Source organism: Uloborus diversus, chromosome 3 (genome assembly GCF_026930045.1).
Source record: "Uloborus diversus isolate 005 chromosome 3, Udiv.v.3.1, whole genome shotgun sequence".
Classification (NCBI taxonomy): domain Eukaryota; kingdom Metazoa; phylum Arthropoda; class Arachnida; order Araneae; family Uloboridae; genus Uloborus; species Uloborus diversus.
Genome location: NC_072733.1, coordinates 192,170,212 through 192,195,595, shown reverse-complemented (window position 1 = coordinate 192,195,595; position 25,384 = coordinate 192,170,212). Strand labels below are relative to the sequence as shown.

The following is a 25,384-nucleotide window of genomic DNA, read 5'->3' as shown; positions in this document are numbered from 1 at the left end:
ATTATATTTTAAATGCTTACATATTTATCATAAAATGAATTAGACCAATGAAACTTTCTTAACCAATTGAGCTAGATACAAGGGAAAAAAACAACTGTTCATGATACAATAAATTTTAAAGTTTTATGTTCTACTTTACAAAAGGCATATAAGATGAATTTGCAAGATTAAAAGTATGCAATTTGAAAATTCCAGAAATCTTTCATGATGAAAATTCTGAACATGTGCCTAAGATTTTTTTTTTTTTTTTTGAAGACAATGTGTCATTCTTTTAGTATTAGGATATAGTGGAAAGAATAAAATCTGCTCGCCGGGAATAGTTGGAATTCCATCCTTAGGACTGAAAAGTGGCAACCATATTAATAAATACTACACATACATACAGTGATGCACAGTCTACCTAAGCCAACCAAGCAGAGCTTGGGCACTTCAAAAATAAATTTTCATTTCTCATTTGTATGCTTATAATGGACAGGAAGTAAGAATTATAAGTTTTTTCAAATCTTGACTTTCACTGAAAATAAGTTGAAGAAACATTTATTATTCGCTCAAATGGCAATTTTGCGGGAAAACGTATCCCCAGGCAAGGAAAGTGAAATCCACACTGCAGACCATGCATGGCAAAAAAAGAAAGGTGTGTTGCCATGACAGCACCATGATGCTGTTGTTCCCATCCAATGATAAGAGACCGCTGTTGGCGCTCCTTCAGACTCGAAACCAAGCAAGCAGTTCCCCACATGGGGAAGCAGGGTTGCCCATTGCCTTCTTCGAGCCAAATTCAAGAAATTTGGCATTTTTTGAAATCAGCTGGTTTGAAAAAAAATTGCGTCTTCTTGACTTTGTTTTATCTTTGCTTTATTTGGATTTTGAATAATTTTGAACAATCTTTTGACAAAAGATGATTTTTTTAACTGAGATTTGTTTTAAATTCTTCAAAATAATTATTTGATCTTTTTTACTCATGCCTCAGCTTGCTGTTGTCATTTTGATGATGGATGTTTTGTCTTCATGATGGTAATAGAAGACGGCTTTCTGTCGATGGAGTATTTATTATTCCAAGATGGTCGATAGCTGTTTTCAATCACAGAATGCTGATTTTTGATCTTAATATACAAATACTTTAGAAGGGTTTCCTACCTTAATAAGTGGTGGAGCAGACACACTTTCCAAATGGGAATAAAGGCTATTAAAGTATCATGGTGATAAAAATTTCAATGTCAGAGTCAGCTCCACATAGGCTCTCTCCCTCCGGCTGTTTACTCATGCTTTAACTACGTGTATTATTATTAGAAATGCATCCGTTCTTTTAAAAACAACTCTCCCAACACGTTTTTTGATTCTGTAATGGAATATTTTGCTGCTAATGAACGAAGAATGGAATTCATTAATAAATGAACAGTTAAATTAAACGCAGTATTTGCTTTAAAAAACAGTACACTTGGTGGTACTGGTATTTTATAACGCTGCATATTTTCGGCCCTAGTTTCAGTCATTATTTGTCTTCTTAACGTGTTGCTAATATGCATTTCTAATGTACTTTTGTAATTAAAAATTTTTTGTATTACACATTTGTTGTGCTGTATAATAATGTTCGATTCAACATGAAAGTTACTAGAATTAACATGCTTTACTCAGAAAGCACAGATATACTAGAAACAAATATTATAAAGCAACAGTAATCCCACCAAAAACATTCTGTAAAAAACTAGCCAAGTCTCGATGGAGCTGCTTGTTTATCTCTAAAAAGTAATGAAATCTAGACAAAGTCATGACAAGTCTAAGGTTCCTTACTGCAATTTCTTTATTATTATAGTTAATGTTGTGTGACTTGGCCGTTAAACATTCTTTATACGTTAGTGGGTACAAGTCAATTTTGCTTACACGTTTTCCAAGAGGGAATTTTCTATCGTCAATGGGTAGCGCTTCTGGCGACAGATTGGTACAATGGTGTCATGGAGCACCTGGTTTTGTACCTTTGTGTACCCTTTAACGGCCAAGTCAAACAACATTAACTATAATAATAAATAAATCGCAGTAAGGAACCTTAGACTTGTCATGACTTTGTCTGGATTTCATTACTTTTTAGAGATAAACAAGCAGCTCCATCTAGACTTGGCTAGTTTTTTACAGAATGTTTTTGGTGGGATTTCATTTCTTTTTGTAGAAGCATTTAATTTGTGTAAGGTTCGAGTAGACTAAAGTTAGGCTAGATTAAATTAGAAGATGTGTCCCACTACGCTGGACTTTTGCAATGACAGTCGATTTTTTTATGTACCAATAGTAGAAGGGGGCATTATGTCTCTAATACAGCTGAGACCAGCTGAGGGTTCTTCATTAGAAACTTCAGACTCTCGATTTTTGACATCAAATGAAGCGGCCCACCAAGTTGAATATTTTTTGTAAAGGCGGTATGTCGATCTCTAATAGTTTGATTGGGCTCTTGTGTTTTCTAATCAGGGTCACTCCAGATCTTCGATTAGCCTAGTTTTTATAGTTTTCCCTTTATGTGGCCATTAAACCCTAACTCTGTACCAAATTTCACCTCTCTGAGTTTATGGGAAGTACTAGTTCTATTTTAAGATCATGAGTGAGTGAGTGTCATAAATGCAGATCTTTGCTTTCGCTTAACTTCGGAACTAAATGACCTACAGACTTGAAATTTTGGATTTTAAGTATGTGATTATAGCTTACTGGATGACGAAAATTTCTGCGTTCTGGTCTCATCCAGAGGTTCTCAAATAGGGGCCTGAAAATGCGGCGAAATGGTTCCAGTAAAGGATGGTACGGCAGTGTTTGCTTCGCGCTCGACTTGGCGGGAGCACTGCCGTGCCCCCTAAAAATATGAAGACAGTTGGACATTACAGCTGCTTCGGCTTGGGCCACCACACTTGCCTGCATACACATAGCAAATACAATATTGACATATACCAGGGGCAGATCTAGAGGGGGGCCATGTGCCCTCCCAAAGCCTTGTGTTTGTAGGAATAAAAAAGGAAAGAAAATACTGTGAGAAAATAACAAAATTCAACATGTGTTTTACTTTAAAAGAAATTTAGGATTTAATTGGGAGAAAAATTATATTCCTCTCCTTAAAACAGAACTATTATTTCCGAAATTTTAATACACGGTTATCATCTCTTGAGGCCAACAAAAGACACTTGGACGATCTCTAAATGCTGCTGTCTTCAGAGTATAATTATTGCTTGCAAGACAAAAGAGAGCCTAAACTTGCATTTTTATGGATTTAATTTTGAAAATTTACTGAGGGAGAGCCCCATTTTCCCATGTTCCTCCACAAGTGCCACAAAAGATAACCGAAAATTTCATTTTAGGACTTCAATTTGGTTTAATTCTCAACAGAGATTAGCTTATCCACATTCTTGGGGGCTTTAACTAACAAAGATTTCCAATAGGATTAACCCCCTCCCCCGGCTTATATCTTGATGATAGCTTTAAAAGAAAGTTTTGGGCGGAAAGAGCTCACGAAGTTCCATTCCCATCTCTAATGAGGCCAAAAATAGCTTCAAATTGGATATTTAAAGCCTCAATGACAAAATATTTCAAGGAAGGGGAGATTCCAAGCACTCTCCCTTTAATATCAGCAAACATTGCATAATAAAAGTGCATTTTTTAGCAGAACTAGAAGAGCACCCACCCAATCTCCTAATTTCTGAACATATAATGGCAGAATATTTCGGCTTTAAAACTTCATTTTCAAAAAGCATTTTTGGGTTAGCACTAGAACCCTGTCTTTTTTTCTTACATGATCAAAAATAGTCTAAAATGCGTTTATAGGATCCCTATTTTAAAAAACTACTCGGGAGTTTTAATTTTGGATCATTTCCCCCCCCCCCCGGGGGAGATCCCTAAAACCATTCCCATCACCTAATGTCTCCAAAGATAGCCTAGCATTGAGGTTTTAAAACTTCATTTTAATAAAATTTCTGGGGAATTTGTTCAAAAATTTTGGATGGCTTTTCCCAAAATGATCGGCTAGATCCGTCACTGACATATACTGACATTAATCTATAATATACAGCTTAGTATTAAAACATTTTTGGATGTCATACTGTGAACTTATTAGATTAATCAAAGTTAAATTATTTTTAAAATAAAATTTGTCTAAACTATTTACCTATATGCCGCTAAAAGTTTTGAAAATACAGAATCTCCATCAAATATATACAAATGATCCCAGCTGCATTCAGTTTCAAAATGTGCTACCTCCAATCTAATAGTACTGTTTGGTGTACCGCTTTCAATAAGCCATGTGCATTGCATATCAACACTATAGTTACCTGTGCCATCTATGATAAAACCTGATGATTTCGTTAACCTAGAAAATAAAATAAACTTGTTATTAAAGCACAACTATATTATTATAAGTTCTACAATTTTATTTGAGATACAACTTACATCATTAACCACTGAATGCATTTGCCCATGTCTGCCACGAGCGAAAGTTACTGGCAAACTTACAGATGCTCGTGACTGACACAGGCGCTCTTGAATCTTGCATTATTTTACTTCCAGCCCATCTGAGATATATTCCAGTCAAAATAGATAGGCTAGATAATAATTAAACCTATGCAGATTTTGCCTTGAGTAACCCAGGTGGTGTATTTTAATGATACATCTTAATTTATTATTCGGAATTCTTTGTTATAAAGCAGTTGTTTGGTGTGGAAAAGGTAAAATATCCATTTTTAGTACATAAATATAAAAGAAAAGTAAGCGGTTAACCACAAATTAACTTTTACTATGTGTTTTTGTAATTTTTTTATAAAAAGCTATCTGATAATGGACGACTCTGACAATAATGATTTTGAACAATATGCCAATTCATCAGGCGTATATCATACCAAACTGACTTTTTAGTAATTCTTATGCTTGCAAGTATGACAATTTAAATAGGTACAATTTGATTTCTTTAATAATTTGAAGTTTAAAATAAATATGTAATCAAATTATTTACACTTTGTTTATATGATGTTTTGTTTAAAACATTCTGAAAGTGATTTAGCCAGGCATAGCCAGGAATTTCTTTAGAAAGGGTCAAGCATAGGCGTAACAAGATAGTTGTTTTTAGACTATCATTGATGATGTAGAGGGAATATGGAAAATTCAGAGGTCCTCTCCGGCCATTTTTTGGAATTGAAGCTCTAAAATCATTTTAGGAGAACTTTGATGACGTTAGAATGGGAGATATTTCCAGAAAATTGTAACTTTAAAGTTTTAAAAACTATTTTAAGCTATGTGTTGAGATGTTTGCAGAGGGTATGGGGAACTCTCCTTCGGTGTTGTTCTGAATTTTTAAGCGCTAAAAATGCAATTTGTCTCCATTGTTGGTGATAAAGTGAAGCCTCTCCAAGCGGGATCACCCCTCCGCTCCCTTATTTTCAGCCATTCAGAGGGGAAGAATGCTTTAAAAGGTTTTTGTTAGTGGCAATATAATTTCTATAATACATAATATAAGCCAGTTTAACACATAAAAGGAAGTTTGAGACTTTTCTAAAGAGTATTTTATTTAATCAGTTTACATTTTTCAAAGAAAGAGTAAAATTTTTGATTTTATGCTACAACAATTGTTTTCAAATTCATTTTTCAGTTCAAAATGTAAATCTCTAACCAATGTATTTGTGATTGCATCCAAATTTTTGATGACTTTATCTATTATTCCCAAAACCCTTAAATCATTTCAGTTGAAAATTTAGCTGGCTGACGAATACTTAACCATATTAGAAAACTGATCAACAAAGATCGAATTAGTGTCTGAAAGGCACAAAAAAATATTTATTCTAAGAACGTTAATAATGCAAACAGCGAACATAATAGTTAATTTAAATGAACCTCAAATTAACTTTAGATTTGATTGAAAAATGCTAATTTTTGGCAGACTTGTTAACCAAAAGACTTTTCTCTCATTTGGCACTGTAAATATCAAGGCACTCCATCGCTGTTTCGTGCATGAAAAGAATTCGAAATTGTGCTCAAATAATACTCTCACCAGTTTTCAGTGCTTGCATTCCTCAGAATTTCAGTACGATGTTTGAGATTCATAAAAATATTCTTTAACAATGTTGTTTGCAACCCAGATCAATCACTAAAACACACACTAACCAACTAATACAATAAGGGTAAGTGACATTTTTACTCCAAAATTATTGAAATTCGTTAACAACCAATAACACACTGACTGAAAGGCTGTATATTAGGAACTGAAGTGAATAACATTTCCTGAAAAATGGGAAGGGTGCACTCACTCTGCAATCGTTGCTAGGGGTGTTTTTAACATTAAGTTTATGGGGGGGAAAAATCTGTACCATAAAAAATTGGACGTTAAGAAGGGTGTCCGCTTGAAGAGGTTTCCCTGTATTATAGGAAGAGAGAAGACACAAGAGCTCTTCCTGGAAATTTGGACATTGAGGCACTTTAGACACAATTTGGAACTATCTTTGGCCTAATGTTAAGGGAATTGATCCAAGATTGGGAGTTTTCCTAACGTTAAAAAGCAATTATTTTTAAGCTATGTTTTGCAACGTAACACAAGGAAAGTGGGGCAAGGGGATGAGACGGAACCTTGAAGTCACTTGAAATTAGTAATCTAAAAAACCTTTTAACCTATTTTTGGTTAGGTGAGGAACAATAGACAATTAAATGGCTCTCCACCATTAAAAAAAAAGTTAAATTTGCTACATAACTAAATTAAAAGTGTTTTCTGGCCACTTGTTGCTGAATAAAAATTTTGAATTTTCAGGTCTGTTCTTACGAGTTCCTTAAAAACCTTAATTTTTTCAAATGTCTCCAAAATCAGTTCAGCGAAAAAGTGGAAGCTTTCCTTTTCAGGGAATGTTGTGCTCAGTTTAAATAATTAACAGTAAGAAAATGAAAATTTTGAAATTGGCATTTGAGAAAAAAAGTTTTTTTTTTTTTCAAAAGACTATGAAAAGAAAACTGAAACACCTATTGAAAACATATTATAGAGCAAAGTTTTTCTACTTGCCTCAGTAAAAAAGTTTCTATTGGCATCATTGTTTCACAAGTCATCAGAATCAAAAGAATTTGAAACACTATTACTGCATTCAACCAAGAAATGAATCTACTTTAAAATAAATCACTTGAAAACAATTTCCTAAATGTTCTTTTAAAAAACATATTTGCTAGCATAGCCTTTAATTAACATTTTGCTTCACTGTAATTGCCTAACTATTCACTTTTATGATTTAATCGTTGGAAACCACACATGTGGACTTCAGTTAATATCTTTTGATTTTTTTTTTACGGTCGACCCTGCACGATTTATGGACTTGCTTTTAACGGATGATCTTTTTTATTTATTTTGAATGTTTTTGTTTTATTTTTATCAACTGGCAGAAATACTGACATGACGATCACAGATTTTAGCTTGCACTCAGTCAGACACATAAGACTTTTAAGTTTTGCTGGCGGTACGATGGAGGGTTATTATTGATTGCCTTTGACTTTTAATAACAGAGACTAAACCCAAGTGTATTGATTCAGGTCTTAGTTCCAGAAATCTGCATTCATTTTTTAAATGTGGTACCTTTAGCCCAATGTATTCCTAAATGCTAGCTTTTTCAGAACTGGACATAATCCATTTAGTTTCAGTATAATTTTTTGGTCTTTTGACCCTAGGATGAAGCAGGGGTAGAAGTGACCGACTTGTCACATATAGGACATTTTCCACAAAAAATATAGGACACATTATATGAATAATTTTGCCATGAAAAAAGAAATAATACATATCATATATTATTTAGTTATTCTTATCAATGATTTTGTTTAAAAAAAATCTCAAACAAAATTATACCTTACATCTGAAATGACTTTCCTGTAGTTGAAAGAATAATTTTTGAAAAAACAGTGTACTTTATAGACTAAATAACTAAACAAAATTTGAACCAAGATAATTTTTATTTTTTCTTCCTCATTCATGACCCAAATACTAATTCCACTGTTCTTTGATTTTATATCTAAACTGAACCCTTTACCACTTGTATTAAGAACAAACAGAGCTTGAGAAGGATCCTTCAGACGTTTCTCAAAGTTTTTTTTATGCTTGAATGTTTTAGCATGCTGCCTCAATTGCAAAAATCCACAATTGCTTATGGGCACTGAACAGTTGCAAAAATGGCAAAAAGCGGTAAAATCATCTTTTCCTTCATGCACCATGCACCAAAATTTGTAGAATTAATGTCCTCCTGGTTCAACAACTCCACAGGAAATTTTGTTAAGCGATGCGATTTCACCATTATAATTCCACTTATTACAACAAACTACATTTTAACATCATAAGGAAATAACATGCCACAATCCCAAAATTCCACAAAAAGAAAAGATTGCAAAAAGAAAACTAGAACATTCCGATCAAAAAATGCACTGAACACAAAAATATACCAACGAAAACCATGATGGAAAACAAAACAAATGGCTGTTGCCCCCCAAAAGCAAAATTCTAAAACCAAATTCAGCCTTAGTTCTCGAAACTCCGCCCACTATACATTGACGTCACATTGCTGTAGCTAATGAGAGAAGGTGCCTGTTGCAGAATTTAGTCAGTTGAGTTTTTTAATTTGAAATTCGTTTGGGCATGTACTTTTAGCGAAAAATCCGATGTTAGAAAGTTTATTTACTGTTCTTTTTAAAAGATATATAGGGTAAAAAATGGGAATATAGGAAATATAGAACATTTTTGAAAAATATAGGAAATATAGGACAATTTTGATGCTTTTTTTGAAAATATAGGAAATATAGGATATATAGGACTACTTCGACCCCTGATGAAGCTTCCATTGCTGAGGAGTTCTGGTTTCATCTATGTAATTTATCTTTTTTGTTTTGTTACCTTGTCTGGTTCTTGTTTTATTGATGTTTATATACATATACAGTGGCGTCGCTATGGGGAACACCCAACGTGAAAATGTAAGTTTTTGAAAAATATGAAGCTAAAAAAGCATTTTTAAGACTATAAATCAGAAAATTTTATGGGGAAAACCCCCCGACCCCCCATTTTTATTTGTTTTTTGTACATTAGCCCAATCAAAATATTGTTTTAACACACATATAGTTGTTTCTGAATATTGCATGGTCTTTATGTTTACATATATTTTTTTCTTTTAAGTTTGTAGGGGGGGGGGGTGACACCACAAATTACAGCCCCAGGTGTCAACAATGCCACTGATATATATATATATATATATATATATACCAGGGGTCTGGCCAGAGGATATTTGGGTCCGTTAACGGACCCTTCACAAAAATCCGATCAACCAAAACGGACCTTTCACAAAATCCCGATCAAACAAAACGGACCTTTCACAAAATCCCGATCAAACAAAACGGACCCTTCACAAAATTCTGATAAACAAGATAGGATCTGTCACAAATTGTTTATTGAAAGAGCAAATCTGAAAGCAAAATATCTCATATTTCTGTGTATAAACCGATAATTTTTGGAACCTTTTTTTAAGTCAAATTAGAGGGATCGGCTTATACAAAATCGGCTAATTTTGAAAAAAAAAAAAAAAAACGGCACTCTTGGGATGCTTCTGCAAGCGATAAATAATTGCTACTGCCCAATAAATATAATGGTTGTTTGTTTTATCACAGCTAATTAGCAGCGGTGTTGTTGTAAACTTTTCTGAAAAGGCATTGGTAAGCACTTTTCTCCCTGCTCATGATTTAATAACCAATAATAATATATATCTGCGAAATGAACTTAGAACTGCAAAGGGATAGTAAGGGTGGGGGAAAAAATATGATCGCTTCAGATAGGGTTACTAACTTCAAAATTATCACCACTTAGCGTCTGGCGTTGAACCTTTATAATGACTTGATTAGAAAATATTCTCATCATTTTACCAGCTTGTCAATATTTGCGCTTTTACGGTGGTGGGTGCAGTGGGATGTTTAATTGTTATTTTGGGAGAAAATTATATGGGCTTTGTTTTTTCAATGCTAACAAGGATGATTAACTTTAAATAAACTCTTTTAATTACCATTTTTTTTTTCTTTAGATGTCTACATTTTGAAAAATGCAATCTTTTAACATCCGATATGAGTATCATATTTTGCTCTTTTTTCAAGCTAATTTCGCTTTGTTAGGATTCAAATAAATGAAAAGTCTCTTAATTTCTGTTAGAACTCTCATTTCAAGTTTTTAAAGCAAAATTCCATTTTCTGTTATGAGTCAAAAATTAAAATGCTGAATAGATGGTTTATTTTATTTTATTTTCTGGGTCAACTGTGTCCACAGATATTAATGATATGTTTATCATAGGACGCTGAAATGTAATTTAAAAATAATTTTATCAAAAATATTTCTTTTACAAGCCCTTTTTATACATTTGATGCCTTCACTTTGAGAATTGCGATCTCTTTGCATCCGCTATGGGAATCAGGGTTTAAGCTGGGTTCAAAAGTTCTTTAGCATAAAAGCTAAAATTGATGGAAAAATGTTAGCAAAATGCTAAAATGTTACACATTCTCATATATTTATATATGCCTCAGTGTGTTTCATCTCCAGTTGAAAATAAAATTCATATTTCATTTGTGACATCCTTGAAGAAATAAGTACAACAGCAATTTTTTTAAAACATAAAAAAAAGAAAACAGGATTGGTGTTTAGAACGTTGCAGTCCCCTCTTCCTAATAAAGCAGTTTTTGGGGGGACATAATGCTGGATAAGACTAATAGTTATTGAACTTAATTGTAGTTTAAACATCTTAGCTAAGATTTAAAAAAGATTAAGTATATTATCGCCATGCACGCTTCCTCTCTAGGATCATACATTTCTTCTTTATTTAAAAAACTAATTTATTTTTTACTTGAGCAAAAAAGAGAAAATGCATTGCTTAATTTTCGCAATTTAGATAGTGTTTTCGCATTTTGCGAAAAATGCGACCGTAGCGGAAACCCTGATGGGAATCCGATTTTTCGAATTTTTGATGATTATTACGCTTTGTTAAGAGGTAAACAATTGAAATATCTTTTTATTTTTGTTAAAATAAAAAGTTTTAAACGAAATTCTGTGCTTCTTAAGAGTGTCTTGGGTCAAAAAGTTGAATGCTGAACCCTATTCTGAATTTTATTTTATTTATTTATATTTTTGTTACAATTATTTTAAGTACTGTACAGAAATATATCTAGTATAATTTAACATAATGTAGAATGGTAGATAAATAATGATACTTGAAAGAGCGATGCCCCCCCCCCCCCCCCCGCCAAATATCAGAAAAAAAATCCAGAATGATTTTCTCGACGTAGAAGAGGAAAACACTCAACTTTAAGTTTAATTGATACAGTTTGTGCCATCTCTAAATTCTAAAGTTTCGTTTTAACAAAAAAAAAATTATTTTTTTTTTTTTTTTTGCGAAATTTTTTGATTTTTTCACAAAATTAATTCATTTTTCACAAAATTAATTCATTTTTCACAAAATTATTTGATTTTTCACAAAAAACGGACCCTATAAAAAATCCTGGACAGACCCCTGTATACACATGTACTTATTTGACTACTTCATATAACGATTAGCAAGTTATTCCTGAACATTTTACTAGATTTCCAATTCATCTATATTCCTGTTTCGATGTAACAATGTGTAATGCTCCAATCTTTGCCTGGTTACTACATATTGTTAAACCAGATTGTTAGCCAATTCTAAATCAGCAACAGGGCCGACGAGAGGCCATGCCAGCCTGTCGGAAACTCCCTTGAGGGGCCAGCTCAGAATCGGAATAGTATAAATTTGGCAAGTTTTAGGGTGTGGAGCGGGGTCAGGCAAACAAACTGACCAGGAGCGGGGCCTCCGAGATGTTTCTCTTTCAGTGGGCCTGGAACAAGTGTCACCTCCGCCCTTCGACCCCAGAGCTAAGCAATGGGGGAAAATTGGTTTCTTCACTCTTTGGGTCAGCTTTAAGCATTGTATTGATTACTCATTGCATGTGTTTTGACATTTCGAGTTGTGAAATTTTATTTTAAATCATAAATCCTGTGTTACGATTACAGAATTAAGTTTCTTGATATTCATGTGAGTATTTAGTGGGGTAAATCATTCTTAGTTCTTCAGAGAAAACTAGGCAGAGAAGAGTCTAAATCTGTGATTAAGTGTGCTTCAAAGTTGACGGTAGTATTATAACACCCAACCAATGTTGAGCGTCAAAATGTACGTTTGTGTTTAAAAGTTTTTGATGTGACAAATGCCCAAACTTTCAAAAGGTAAAGTGACTCTGCATATAAAGAAACGATAGAGTTCATCCAAATAATTAAGAAATGGAGGAGCATTATTAATGCGAAATAGCCTCACAAAGGCTATGAACAATTGGAAGACAATAGAAACCTTTTAAGCTTATATCAGATAAGAGATTGATTTTTTTTTGTAAAAAGGTATAGAATGGGTCAGGGAATGGAAAAGGGTTACAATTCCAGGCAGGACACAAAATGAAACTTGGGAAACTGACATCAGAAACGTTTTGCTCATTTGAACGTACCACAAAAACTATAAGAAAAATAATAATTCATCAACTGACATTATTCTCTGATAGTTATTTTTAACTGGAAAGTACCAAACTAACCCTTTGGAAGGCGAATTTTGTCAATATCACCAGTTATGTGACAGTATTATATAGAGTTATACAGTACAGTTATACAGTATTTATATAGAGTAAGTTTTTCAAGCTGAAAAAAAAAAGAAAATAAACAGCTTACAGAAATTGCATTCGAAAGAATGTGGCGCTTTTCATTTGAAAGAATTTTTGCGTGAGTTTTCAGAAAAAGAAATACCAATAGAAGTGATTAAAGTTTACATAAAAGGTGTTGACTTTTATAACATGACTGAAGAAGATTTAATACCTCTCTATATTTACCTTTCTGGATACACTGTTCATAAATTAAAACCTCATTTACAGTGCAGTGTTCAGTCACTGCACTGTAATGTCACTTCACATCAAGGTTAAACTTATTAGCAGGAGTTATTATTTGAAATAACAAATTCTATGACAAAAGAATATTTGCTTGATACAGATAAAAGTAAACTGACTTATCTAGATTCAGATATTGTGAAAATATTTGTAGCAAGTTTTAAATTTTCTTCAATTGATTTTATCTTGCGATGAAAATCTTCTCCACTTAGAAAATATAAGAACAAATGTTGAAAAAATCTTATTTGATAAAATTCCTGATTTAGACATTACAATAATGTGAAACATGCAACAGAACAAAGGAAAACACAGCAAAAAAATCATATCTGTTTGCATTAAAGTATTTTCAAACATTTATTCGAAACTAAAAAATAGTAATGCTAAATCAAGGAAAGGCAAAAAAAAAAGGAAGTTAGAGTACATTAGCGCATCTTAGCAGTAATCTTTAAAACAAGCTATGATTCCTAACAGATATGTTTTCATTATTCTCAGATTACAAGAGACAATATAAAGGTCTAACCCATAAAAAAGAAAAAAAGGGGAAAAAAGAAAAAATTTAAAAAATTAAATAAAAGGAAAAAAAAAAACATCATTTACAACGCAAAGCCAACCACACCTCCTTTTGATGTGTCTTCTTAAACACAGGTTTCGAAAAAATCAGATGGCTGATGTGGCTCTGATAGTTTTATATTAAAATACAACTATTTTTGTTAATTTCCTTCACAGTAATTTCTTTTTAGAAATAGCTGAAAAATAGTTTTTTTTATAAGTAAGTGCTTTTAATTTAACCTCTTGATATCAATTTTTATCGCAAAAAAAGCAGTTTTAACTCTTAATAAATAAATGTACACCAATCATGATTAAATTATAAATAAGAGTTAATTAAATGCAAACGTAAATACAAAAAATTGCAAACGTTTGAGCAAACGATACCAGACAGCACGTAAACATTAAGTTCCACAAAAGGCAACCATCACTTAGTAGCTTCTATCCTGTTCCAGGCTTACTCAAAGAAGGATTGTGGAAGCCCCGCAAGGAGACTGCCTTGGCTCTTGGCCGCTCTGATCAGAAAACTCCCTAATTTTCATTTTTCAACAATTTCTTTCATCATAAATTTTCTCAATAACTTGATGGTTTTTTATAACTGAGGAAAGTGTAGAGAAATAGATTTTGAAATGACCAACAATTTTGATTTTCTTTTTCCATCTACAAAGTTAAAACTTCTAATTTTATTTTCTTCATAAAAGTGGAACTTCGAATTAGAAGGGGAAAGCGGTGGCCCTCCGTCCCAATTTTGGAGGCCATATTCCATTTTTTGGAAGTCATAGAATCATAAATGTTAAAAGCCTTTAATACAACCCAATTCTACAAAAAAAAAAAAGCCTCATGCCCCCCCCCCCCCCCACTTCTTTGGGGCACCAGAACCATGCTGGTTCTACTACAAAATTGCAAAGGAAAAACAACAATTGAAATTTCCTTCTGTGCAAAAATTTTGACACATCAAGGGTTTGCGAAAAGAAATTTCGAGCTTACTATGGAAAATACAAATACAAAAGTGACGACCAGCAACAGGCTCTGGGCCCAGCTAGACTGGTCCTAGTCAATTTACAATCCCCAGTGAAGATCAACGCCCTCTTAAAACTATCTACTCCCTTGCTCATTACCACCTCCTCCGGTAAGCTGTTCCAAGGTTACACTACCCTGCTAAAATAATAATTTTTCCTAATATCCATGTTAGCCTGAGATTTAAATAGCTTAAAACAATGACCCCTTGTCCTATTTTCAATGCTAAACTTCACCCCTGTAACATCTTTCATTTTAATAAATTTAAACAACTGAATCATGTCCCCTCGGTCTCTTCTTTGCTCAAGACTGTACATTTTTAGCCTTCTAAGCCAGGAATCATTGTCTAAGTGAGAAAGTCCATTTATTAGCCTTGTAGCCCACCTTTGAACCATTTCCAATGCATTATCATCTTTCTTAAGATAAGGAGACCAAAACTGAACAGCATACTCCAAAATAAGGTCTTACCAAACTTCTATATAAGGGCAGAAGAACTTCTTTAGATTTGCTTGAAATAGATCTATTGATAAACCCAAGCATCTTATTAGCTTTAATACTAGCCATGCTGCACTGTTGGCTAAACTTTAAATCCTGACTTATTAAGAACCCCAGATCAGTAACTTTGTCTGCCTGACTAATGACTGTACCTTGCAAATAATAACTTTGTACACTTATTTCCATGCCCTAAATGTAGCATTTGACATTTCCCAACATTAACAGCCATACCCCATTTATCAGCCCACTCCGTAATATGATTTAGATCCTCTTGCAGCTGATTTGCTTGTTCTTCATTTTCTACAGTCCTTGACACCATCAGCAAAACACTTCATGTTCCCAGAAATATTTTTGTGAATATTGTTCATAAAAACAATGAACAAAACAGGCCCTAACACCGATCCTTGAGGAACTCCGCTTAAAACCTCAGTCCAATTAGAATAATTTCCCCTTACAACTACCCTTTGCTTCCTTCCGGTCAGCCAGTTTTTTGTCCAAATGAAAGTTTTCCCTCCTATTCCTATATCAGCTAATTTGCTAAGTAGATCATCATGCGGTACCTTATCGAAACTTTTTGAAAATCAATGTAAACAACATCTACAGGCTTCTTATTGTCCAAAGCCATGGTAACTTTGTCATAGAAATGTAATAAATTAGTTGCACAAGATTTACCTTTCCTGAAACCATACTGAAAACTAGTCAATATAGATTATTAGTCTCTAGAAAATTTACTATCTTAATTTTTATCAATGTTTCAAAAATTTTGCAAACCACCGAAGTTAGACTCACAGGTGTATAATTTCCTGTACTCCCTTTAGACCCTTTCTTGAAGAGCGGTGTAATGTTAGCCAGCTTCCAGTCCTCTGGCACTGTCCCCGAGTTATAAGAAGCATTGAAAATATTTACGATTACATCTGCTAATTCCTCCGCACATTCAACTAAAATTTTTGGATAAAATTATCTGGTCCCAGAGCCTTAGTCTCTTTAATTTTTTTCAAATGAAGTAAAACGTCATCCCTGGAAAATACAAAGTCCTCAAGCTGTACTATAGCTTGTATCTTGTTGGTGTCGGCTGTTGAGATACATTTATCGTTAAAAACACTCGAAAAAAAGTTATTAAGAACATTAGCAATGTGCATCAACCAGTGGCCCAATATGACTGTTTCGAACTTTCCCCGAATTAGCGTATGCAAAAAACCTCTTGGGACTCCTGTTTATGTTATCTGCCAGTCTTTGCTCCAACTCTCTTTTCTGAATCCGTACCAAATACTTAAATTTATGCCTTGCCTTACAATATTGGAGCCTATCTGCATTGTGACCAGTTTCTCTAAACCTATGAAAAGCGGCTTGCTTGTAATTTAGAGTGTCTTTAGTTTCCCTGGAAAACTACATAGGCCAAATTTTAGTGTTGACACCCTTTATCCTAAAGGAAACATGATCCCCAACCGTTTTCGCTAGCTTTTCCTTAAACTCTGCCCACTGAAGATTCACATTGCTATTGTCCAATCCAGAAGAAAAAACTGCTTTCAAACTCTGCCTAAGTGCCACAAAATCAGTATTTCTGAAATTGGGCACAAACCTAAAATTCTCTACTTTGTGCGTATCAAATTTAATCCCAAACCTAAATACTGTAGTGGTCAGTCTCCAATGTGTTCCCCTACACATAATCCCTGAACGGAACCATCCATATCACAGAAAACTGGATCCAAAATCACATCCTGTCGAGTACCCTGAGTTACAATTTGATGCAAGAAACAGTCACCAATTATTTTCAAAAATTCCTCTTCTCCTATTACTATGGTAAAAATTATTCCAATCAATTCCTGGAAAATTAAAATCTCCCATTATGACTAACCCTTTGCTTGTAATGTCAGTAATAATACTAAACAACTGTTCATCTTGGCCCTGGCTTAAGTTGGGTGGCCTATAAATGTTCCCTAAATGTAGTTTTTTGCCCTTATTGCTCATCAACTCCAGCCAAATCATATCAACCTCATTAGGTTTATCATTAATTACCAATTCATTGCAAGTTAAAGTGTCTCTGACATAAAATAAAACCCCACCACCTCTTTTACCTACTCTATCTTGTCTAAACAAATTATACCCAGCAATAGATAATGAATCATCATCATTTTCGGTAGCCCATGTCTCGATATCTCCAATAATATCCAACCTCTCGTCTATTATTATGCTTTTCAATTCTTCCATCTCCTTCCTAATACTACGAGCATTTGTGTAAAAAACTTCTTCAAGTAAGCCCATCTTACTTTTATTTAATGCTGCGCAATTATTTGAATCCCAACTGATAAAATCTTTTCTCTTATTAGCCACCCTATTTCCATTTCTACTAAAATCCCAATAGCCCCTTTTGAATTCTGCTCCTTAAACCATGCCCCCCATTCCAACTTAGTTTTTTTGATTCTGAATCCTCTAAAACCAAACCACTAACTATTTTGACCCCTGTAGAGCTCAGATGCAAGCCATCCCTAGCAATCCAATCACGTTTACATTTACTCCACACATCAATAAACCTGATACTACGCTTCACGCAAATTTCCTTAAGTACCAGGTTCATACACTTAGCCCATTGGTTTAACCAACTCCTATGCACTCCACATCTGGGAAGCAAACCAACCACTTGGACATTTGCCGAACAGTTGGTTCAGTTACAAATACATAAGAGTTAATATGGGAACTGCAGAGGAAAACTTTTTCTCCCCAAGATATCAAGGTTTTTAAGATAATGAGGTGCGAGACATCAAAGTTTGACTGTGTTATATCCATGTTCAGTTGATTCCCCCCCCCCCCCCCCAAAAAAGAGCTCAGTTCAAGTGTTTTTTTTTAAATAAATTAGTCCACTCTCAAGAATCTTTTAGGTTAAAATTTTATACTTTTCCGTTGACATAAGAAAGAGCACCTTTTACTGCCTTGTACAAAGAGAAAGATTCGTGTCTTCCAGAAAAATCAATCACTGAAGAATATAAATTTTGCTATTAATTACCTCTAAACAAATATCGACTTTTTTGTTCACGATGTCTGTAATGCATTTATGTGTGCAAGTTTGCAGGCAACCAAACATGCATTTTGACAGTGCCTTAACTAGCTTCCATAAGTTCTGTCATGTCTGTATCTATATGCTTGAATCAAATCTATACTTACAATATTTTTAAAAAATACATTAAAAAAAATCTAACAGTAATAAAAGAAATCTGAAATATATAGCTGGAAGAAAATATTCTGTAAACATAAAATTGATTGTGTTTAAAAATTATAATTGTAAACAATTAAACAATTTATTCTTCACTTTAATGATGGTCTTAACCTCACAGAAACAGAGTCAGAAACAAAAAGTATTGATGCAATCAAAATTTAGGCATTAAAATTGGCACCTAGGTTTCGAAATCAAGGCCTTTAATCAAAATTTTTGGGGTTCAAACTGTGAACAACTGCTTTTCCTAACACTGCGTACTCCACAAAAGTTGACAGACAAACGAAAACATCCAATGAGTTTTGTTGTTCCTTTACACAAATGCAACTGAAATAGTACAGTTGCACAGTTAACGTGCATACACCAGTGCTTTATTTCTACTGAAAAAGCAGGTACCGAGCTTTCATGCAAATTAAGCCTTGCATATACAATATTAAGCCATATACGGTATATACTCTCATATTAGTCGATCTCTCGTATAAGTTGACCCTCCTACTTTTAGGAGGAAAATCGGGGGAAAAAACTAAAACCTGCATATAAGTTGAGCCCCTACTTTCAGAAAAAAAATGGGGAATGTTTTGCCGTAAATGTTAATTTTGAAAATGAACGTTTTAAAACGGAGGAAAATGAAATGCAATGAACATTTTTATGTTAAAAAACATCAGATTATTATTCTTTAGAACAAAGAGTTCTCTTTAGCACAAAAAGAGTTCACTTTTGCAATCGCAATTTTTGTAAAGGGTTCAATTTTGCTGTTACGATTTTTGCTGCTTATTGCTTTTATTTTGAATAAATATCAATAAAATTCTGCACTGTAGCCATATTACACATTATTTTTTAAACAATGAGCATTAATTCACGATTATCGGGAAAATTTGCAATTACGGCGAATCCCCCACTTTTCAAGTAGTAGGCCGTTTACTGTAATTATTTAGTCTATTTCACAATCAGACCATGTAAAATTATAGCAGAATGTGTAAGCATTTACTTCTATAGCATCTGCTTAAAAGGGTTGGTCTGAAATTGGGAAAATGTCCCACGTTTTTGAGGGTTCTTTTCCCTAAGACTTTTTCAGGAAAAAATTTCGAAAGTCCTGCCTCGCGTATGAGTTGACCTCTAACTTCTAAATTAATTTTTTGTGTTAAATTTCTCGACTTATACGCACGTATATACGGTACCTTAATAGTACAAAAACTTTGTAGGCTAACAGAAAGATCTTAACATTTCTATTATATAACTATCTGAACACAAACCTATAAATTATCTACACCCACTGGTGCAGCAACAGGAAAGGTTTTAGATTTCAAACCAGTGGCATAGCTATGGTTGGGCGGAGGGGGCAGCCAGCCCTGAGCGGCACTTTTTCGAGAGATGGCAAATTAACCCTCTTGATGTAGAAAAAATAAACATATTTTTCAAATAAGGAAATTATGGTTAAAATCCGTTACTGTAGGCAAAAATAAAATCTTTTGTGTCCCTGCCAGATTAAAATTACTTTTATGCAATACTTTCTGCTTTCTTTCAAAAACTTTCAAAAGTCTTTCTTGATAGCATATCAGTACAATGCCTTGTTTTTTTCTGTAGGGGCGGCAGTGGACAGTCATGAGACCAAGATGTTCTTTTAGGAAGAAAACAATGATGTTTTCCAATTATCGTTGTAAGAAAAAGTTAACACTGGATTTTATGATTTTCTTAGAAAGAGAGTGAAAGGTGAAAAATAGTACACGAAACAGTTTATTGCTTATCACAGGGGTGGCTTTACATGTTGCAGGATTTACTTTGATTTCTCATTTATTACAAGAGTTCTCTATTTCAAAAAAAGTAATTTTAATGGATTTCTGTTTTCTCGCTTTTGAGAGTAGAATATATATCCAACAACTTTAGATCATATGTTTGGAAATGGTATGTATGGAATGGAGGATATGGAAGGTAAGCGAATTTCATTTTTCAACATTTGGTTTGATCCCTCAACTTGGTCAAACATAGTCTAAAGTTTTTAGCATATTCAGTTTCAAATAATTCAGGTCAAGAACCTCTCCCACCCCCACTCTGTAGTCTAACAGTCTGAAAGCTAGTTTCAAAATGTTTTTAGGAGGGAGAGCTCTCGAATCTTTCATCTCTTTTCCTGATATCACCAGAGATAGCTTAGAAATATGGTTTTAGGCCTCAATGTTTAAAAATTTTGGGGTAGAACCTCGAACTCTGTCTTTTCTTCCAATGTAGCTAACACAGCCAAAAAGTCCATATTTAGGACTTTTATTCTGAAAACTTTCCCGGAGCAAATTCCTACTCTCTCTTCTAAAGTCTCAACAGATAGCCTAAATTTATAGTTTTAAAACCTTGATACTTCAATATCAATTTTTTAAAATATTATTTGAACCTTGACTATGCTTTATCTCCTAAATTGATCAAAGATAGCTTAAAATACGTTTTTAGAACTTCAGTTTCGGAATTTTTCTGAGAAAGATACCTTAATGCCCTCCCCCCCCCCTCATCTAACTTCACCAAAGATTAAAACTGTGTTTTGGAAACTTAAATTTGAAAAATTTCCATGGAAGGAAAGCTGAACTTCTCAGACCTTTGCCTAGCTACCCAAAGATAGCCCAAAATTTTGCTCATAGAAATTTCGGTGGGTGGTAGAGCTCTCTAATTCTTCCTTCTCAAAGATAGCCAAAAATGAACTTCAGCTTGAAGAAAGATTTCGGGAAGGAAAACTCCCTCTGTCACCTTTTGCTCCTAACTTAATATCAAACAAAGCCGAAAGTCAGGCGTTAATTACAAAAATTTTCCATGAGAGAGCCGCCTGGCTTCGCAACATTTTTGGTGCCATTAGGTGTTAGGGAACCCTTTAATGTCACCAAAGATAGCCTAGAATTGCGTTTTTAAGACTTTGGTGCTAAAGAATTCTTAAAGAAAGAAGCTGAACCTTCCCCAATCCAGTAAATCACCAAAGATACCCTTAAAATTGATTTCAATAAAAAGAATACTTCAGTAAGAAACCTCAGCACCCCTCCGGTCCATAACGCTTATAACTGCCTTGGAATACACAAGCAATTGCATTGCCAAAGATAGCCTAAAATTGTATATTTCAGAGCCTGAAAAATTTCAAATTTGAGTATCCAACCATTCCTGATTTTCTTCTCTCCACAAAGTATCCTAAGCTACGTTTTAAAACCATTTCCTTTCGGTGCCCACCAATCCCCTAACGTCAACAAAAAACACTAAAAGACTTGTTTTGAAAAAAAAAAAATCTGAAGCAAACCCAACCCGCCCTTTTCTTTCACTTCACCAAAAACGGACTAAATTTATGATTTTTTACATAAATTTAGCAATTTGCTCCACTTTTGGGCCACCTCCTCCTCCTTTTTTATCTTTTGTAAGTATGTAGAAAATAATTACATCTTTTTTTCCTTTAGTTGAATTTCTAGTTTTAATTTAAATACCCTTGACAGTTTAATGTATTAGCTATTTCACAACGAAAGAGCGACAAATTGAGGATCCGCCTCAGGCGGCAAATAGTGGAGCTACGCCACTGGTTAAAACCCCTCCCAGAACTTAAACACATTCATCCTCCCCACACAAATCAGGGGGAAAAAACATTAAGTTTTTCTAAGCGGGATAGGTTTCAAAAAAATATCTTACTGTTTTTAATGATCGGGAAGCAGTCATATTATTTTCCAATTTTTAAATAAACAAAGTAATATTTAATATGAGCAGCTCTATGGATATAAATTTGACATTCATAAAGACCCCACATAGAATGAATGCAAGATTCAAGTAAAACGAATGATAAGTATAATGTGCTTTTCCCCCAGGTCCTTCATTTTAAAGTCATAGCGATATCAGTATGAATTATTAATTAGTTTTCTATGAGTGTTGAGAATTAATAATTGCTATGCTATAGAAACTCTTTGAAAAAAAATTGTATGTTTCTTCATTATAAATGAATCCATAAGAAAGCAACAATTTTTGATTCTGAAAACCCCTCCCAGAAACATTTTCTGGCTGCTCCACTATCTATATACTATGTAAGATAGAGTATTAGTTAACTGTGAAATAATAAATACAAAAAATATAACTAAAATCTACAATGGGAAAAATTATAACTCTTTTGGCAAGGTGAGATTTATTGTACTACCAACAACAAAATAATGGACTGCATTCAAAGCTAACTAGCTCTCTTACACTCAGTCACTTTCTTTTTTGCTAAAAAATAAGGTGCACCCAAACCTGTTTTTGTGGGGTCTTTTTTTAGTGCGGTATATGAAAATTATTTACAAAATGAGAGGAAATTATTTATAAAATGAGGGGGAGGTAGTATCTTCAAGTGACAACAGGGGTATCCAGATGGGAAGTCACTGTGACCCCCTAAAAATGTCCTTTTTTGTGAAATTTTTCGGGAGTTGGCAAAATTATCATCACTTGGTTTATTTTGATATAAAAACATTTTGGGTTATGTTCTATGGTGAGACTTTTTGTGTGGTCAAAATCTACCGCATAAAAAAAAACTGTGTTACGAAAACAATTTTTTATAGCTACTCGTGAAGTTTCGAACAATCTTTTTTATGTTCCGTCCCTATCCACCTCATGAAAACAAGTTTGGGTGTATGTGAACCCACAGCGCAAGTATGTTAAGTAAAAATATTTTCGGATTTAAATTTCGCTTGGGAGTTAAGAAACCTCACTAGTTACACCTTGTCTCCAAACTCACAAAACTGTAATTTTTATTGTATGCAAGACAAAGCGAAATCAACTCTTGAAATTAATTCGTAATTTGCAACTGAAAATCATCTGGTTAGGTAAGGTGATTTACACAACCATTCTAACGTTCGGTAATGTTTACATATACATGTCACTTACAGTAGTTTCAGGGCATTTTTACAAAAAATAATACAAGAATCAGTGGAAAATGTTTCCACTTTAATTTTCTAAATTTTGTGGAGTGTGCAAGTGTAATGTTGGGGTAACATAGACCTCACCTCACCGCTTACGTTACAAAAAATTCACTTCACCAGTTAAGGGTTAATGAATCCTCCTGTTGTATTTTTTCCTTCACACAATACAAACAATCACAACAGAAAAAGATGTTTGTAAACATAAAAACTCACTTTGCTCGTCCACCACAACGGTGACATCCACTTCCTTGCCACCCTTGTTCGCAAATGCAACGGCCGTCTTTACAAACCCCGTGAATACACTGCACTTCGTGACACGAAAAAGATGTCAAAGCAGCAGATTCGACAGAAATCAAGAGGGCGAATGTTAAATTCAATAGTAAATATAAGCAAGTGACGAAACTTTGAAGCTTAAATTTGCTTCCATGCGTAAAGAAAACCATTAAACTTTCCATCATCGCCCTCCCATTGCTGCACTATACCGTCAAGCATAGTCTAACACTCATAATAGGTTTGCCAACCAAAACACAGCAATTGTCGCCAAACTAACTAAACTGTATTCTTAACTGTATGTCAGACAAAGCGAAACCAACTCTTGCAATTAATTTGCAATTTCTAATTTAAAATCATTGTTTATTGAACAAGTCATGATTTTAAAAAATTAAGCATATTTTGAAATTAAAAACAATTTTCTCCAGTGTTGAAAAAAATGTTAGTCAAAGAAGTGGCTTCGAAAACGTCTGCAACAAAAGGAATAAGAAAGCAGTTACTATTTTCTGACTTGAATATTTGTGCACATTCTTCAATTTCCTTTATTTTTGTTTTAAGAAATGAAAATTTTTGTTCGAAACAATGCAAGTAATCAAGTAATGTAAGAAGAAGAACGACTAGTTTCGTCTGCGCAGCGATAACGTGCCAAATATGCGCAGTTCCTTTTTTAAATGACTTCCTTAGCTCTTTACGGACTAGAGGCCGCTGTAATCGACAGCTGACAAAGCAAGTTCAACAACTTATAAGAGAAAAGGCTGATGACCCCCTCCCGCCCTCCCCTCAATGAAAACACCTTAAAGTAACGGTCTGTAACTTTCGATACACTATGACCACATCGAAAATATTCACTTTCTTGATTTTTTTTTGTTTTTTTAAATAATACGCCGCGAACTGTTTTGGAACTCAGGGACCCCCACCCCCAAGAGCAATGTCACACATCACTCAAATGCTGCGGCAGTCCACCTCCCCCCCCCCCCCCCAACAGTGAGAGCCTCCCCTCCTCCCCCCCCCCCCAAAAAAATTAAGAAAATCACAACTTTAAACAAACCCACAAAGAAAATTCAAAAGAAAAAAAAATCCCGTGCACCACGCCCCCCCTCTCCCCCTTCCTCCCGCTTCGTGGGCACCGCTGGGGAACGTGTTATTCTTCTAACTTTGAAATGTAAAAGGCCTTTTTTTCCGATAATTCAATACTTAATCAATTTCGTGGAACTATAGTAGGTACTACAGCAGAAGCATATATGAGGCAGTGAGAAGCAAAAAGGGATGAAAGGGCCAAAATTAAAAACATGGAGATAACCAATACAAATGGCAGGTGAAACTCTCCTCTGTGTTGGGGCAAGAGATAGTACTAGTAACCGTGGTAGTTGCTATACAGCATGATTTAGAAAAGAATTTCAATGAAAGTCTACCTAGGACCGCAATTTAAAACATGTGTTACTCAAAACTTGAAGATGTCCACTTACATTTCCTTTTGCTTCTCACTGCCTCATACATGGATGTTTTGCTAAGTACAACATAATTCGATTTGGGGGGGGGGGTTGCCCTTTATTCCAAACTTTTCTGGGGGGGGAGGCGGGTCAAGGGGTAATGAAAATAGCATCAAAAAACAACAGAATCGTCTCCTACTTATACATTAGTTTTCTAAGTTAGAGCAGCAGTTGTTCCTCCTGAGCACTGTAAATAACGGATGTGGGGGCTATAACATTTCGTACTCCCCCATATACGAGAGCGGATCCAGAGGGATTTGGATTAGCCGACCCCTCAAAAAAAATGTCATTCTCCTGGCGCAAAATATCACATCACCTGGCGCAAAAAAAAAAAGTAAAGCTCCCCTAGCATTATTTATGTGGCACTGGTATTATATTAAGAAGAATAGAGTTTATATATTTCCAAAACATTAGTTAGAAAATATGATTATATATATATATATATTTTTGAAGCTCAATTTAGCAAACGAAAAATTAAAAAAATGTATCAGTAGAAAAATTCTATTTATTTAATCTTCTTTTTT

The 25,384-nt window shown here is 34.1% G+C and overlaps 1 protein-coding gene across 1 annotated transcript in view; it reads right to left on the bottom strand.

Annotated features, from left to right (window-relative positions):
* The window catches only part of LOC129218479 (attractin-like protein 1), a 117,024-nt gene extending 93,651 nt beyond the window's left edge, over nucleotides 1-23,373 (bottom strand). The window contains exons 1-2 of the mRNA XM_054852760.1: nucleotides 23,314-23,373; nucleotides 4,136-4,336 (exon numbers count right to left, since the gene is read on the bottom strand). Coding sequence (XP_054708735.1) covers nucleotides 4,136-4,281 — 146 coding nt within the window. The 5' untranslated portion in view covers nucleotides 4,282-4,336; nucleotides 23,314-23,373. The remainder of the gene's footprint in view (nucleotides 1-4,135; nucleotides 4,337-23,313) is intronic.
* Between the last annotated feature and the right edge of the window lie 2,011 nt (nucleotides 23,374-25,384).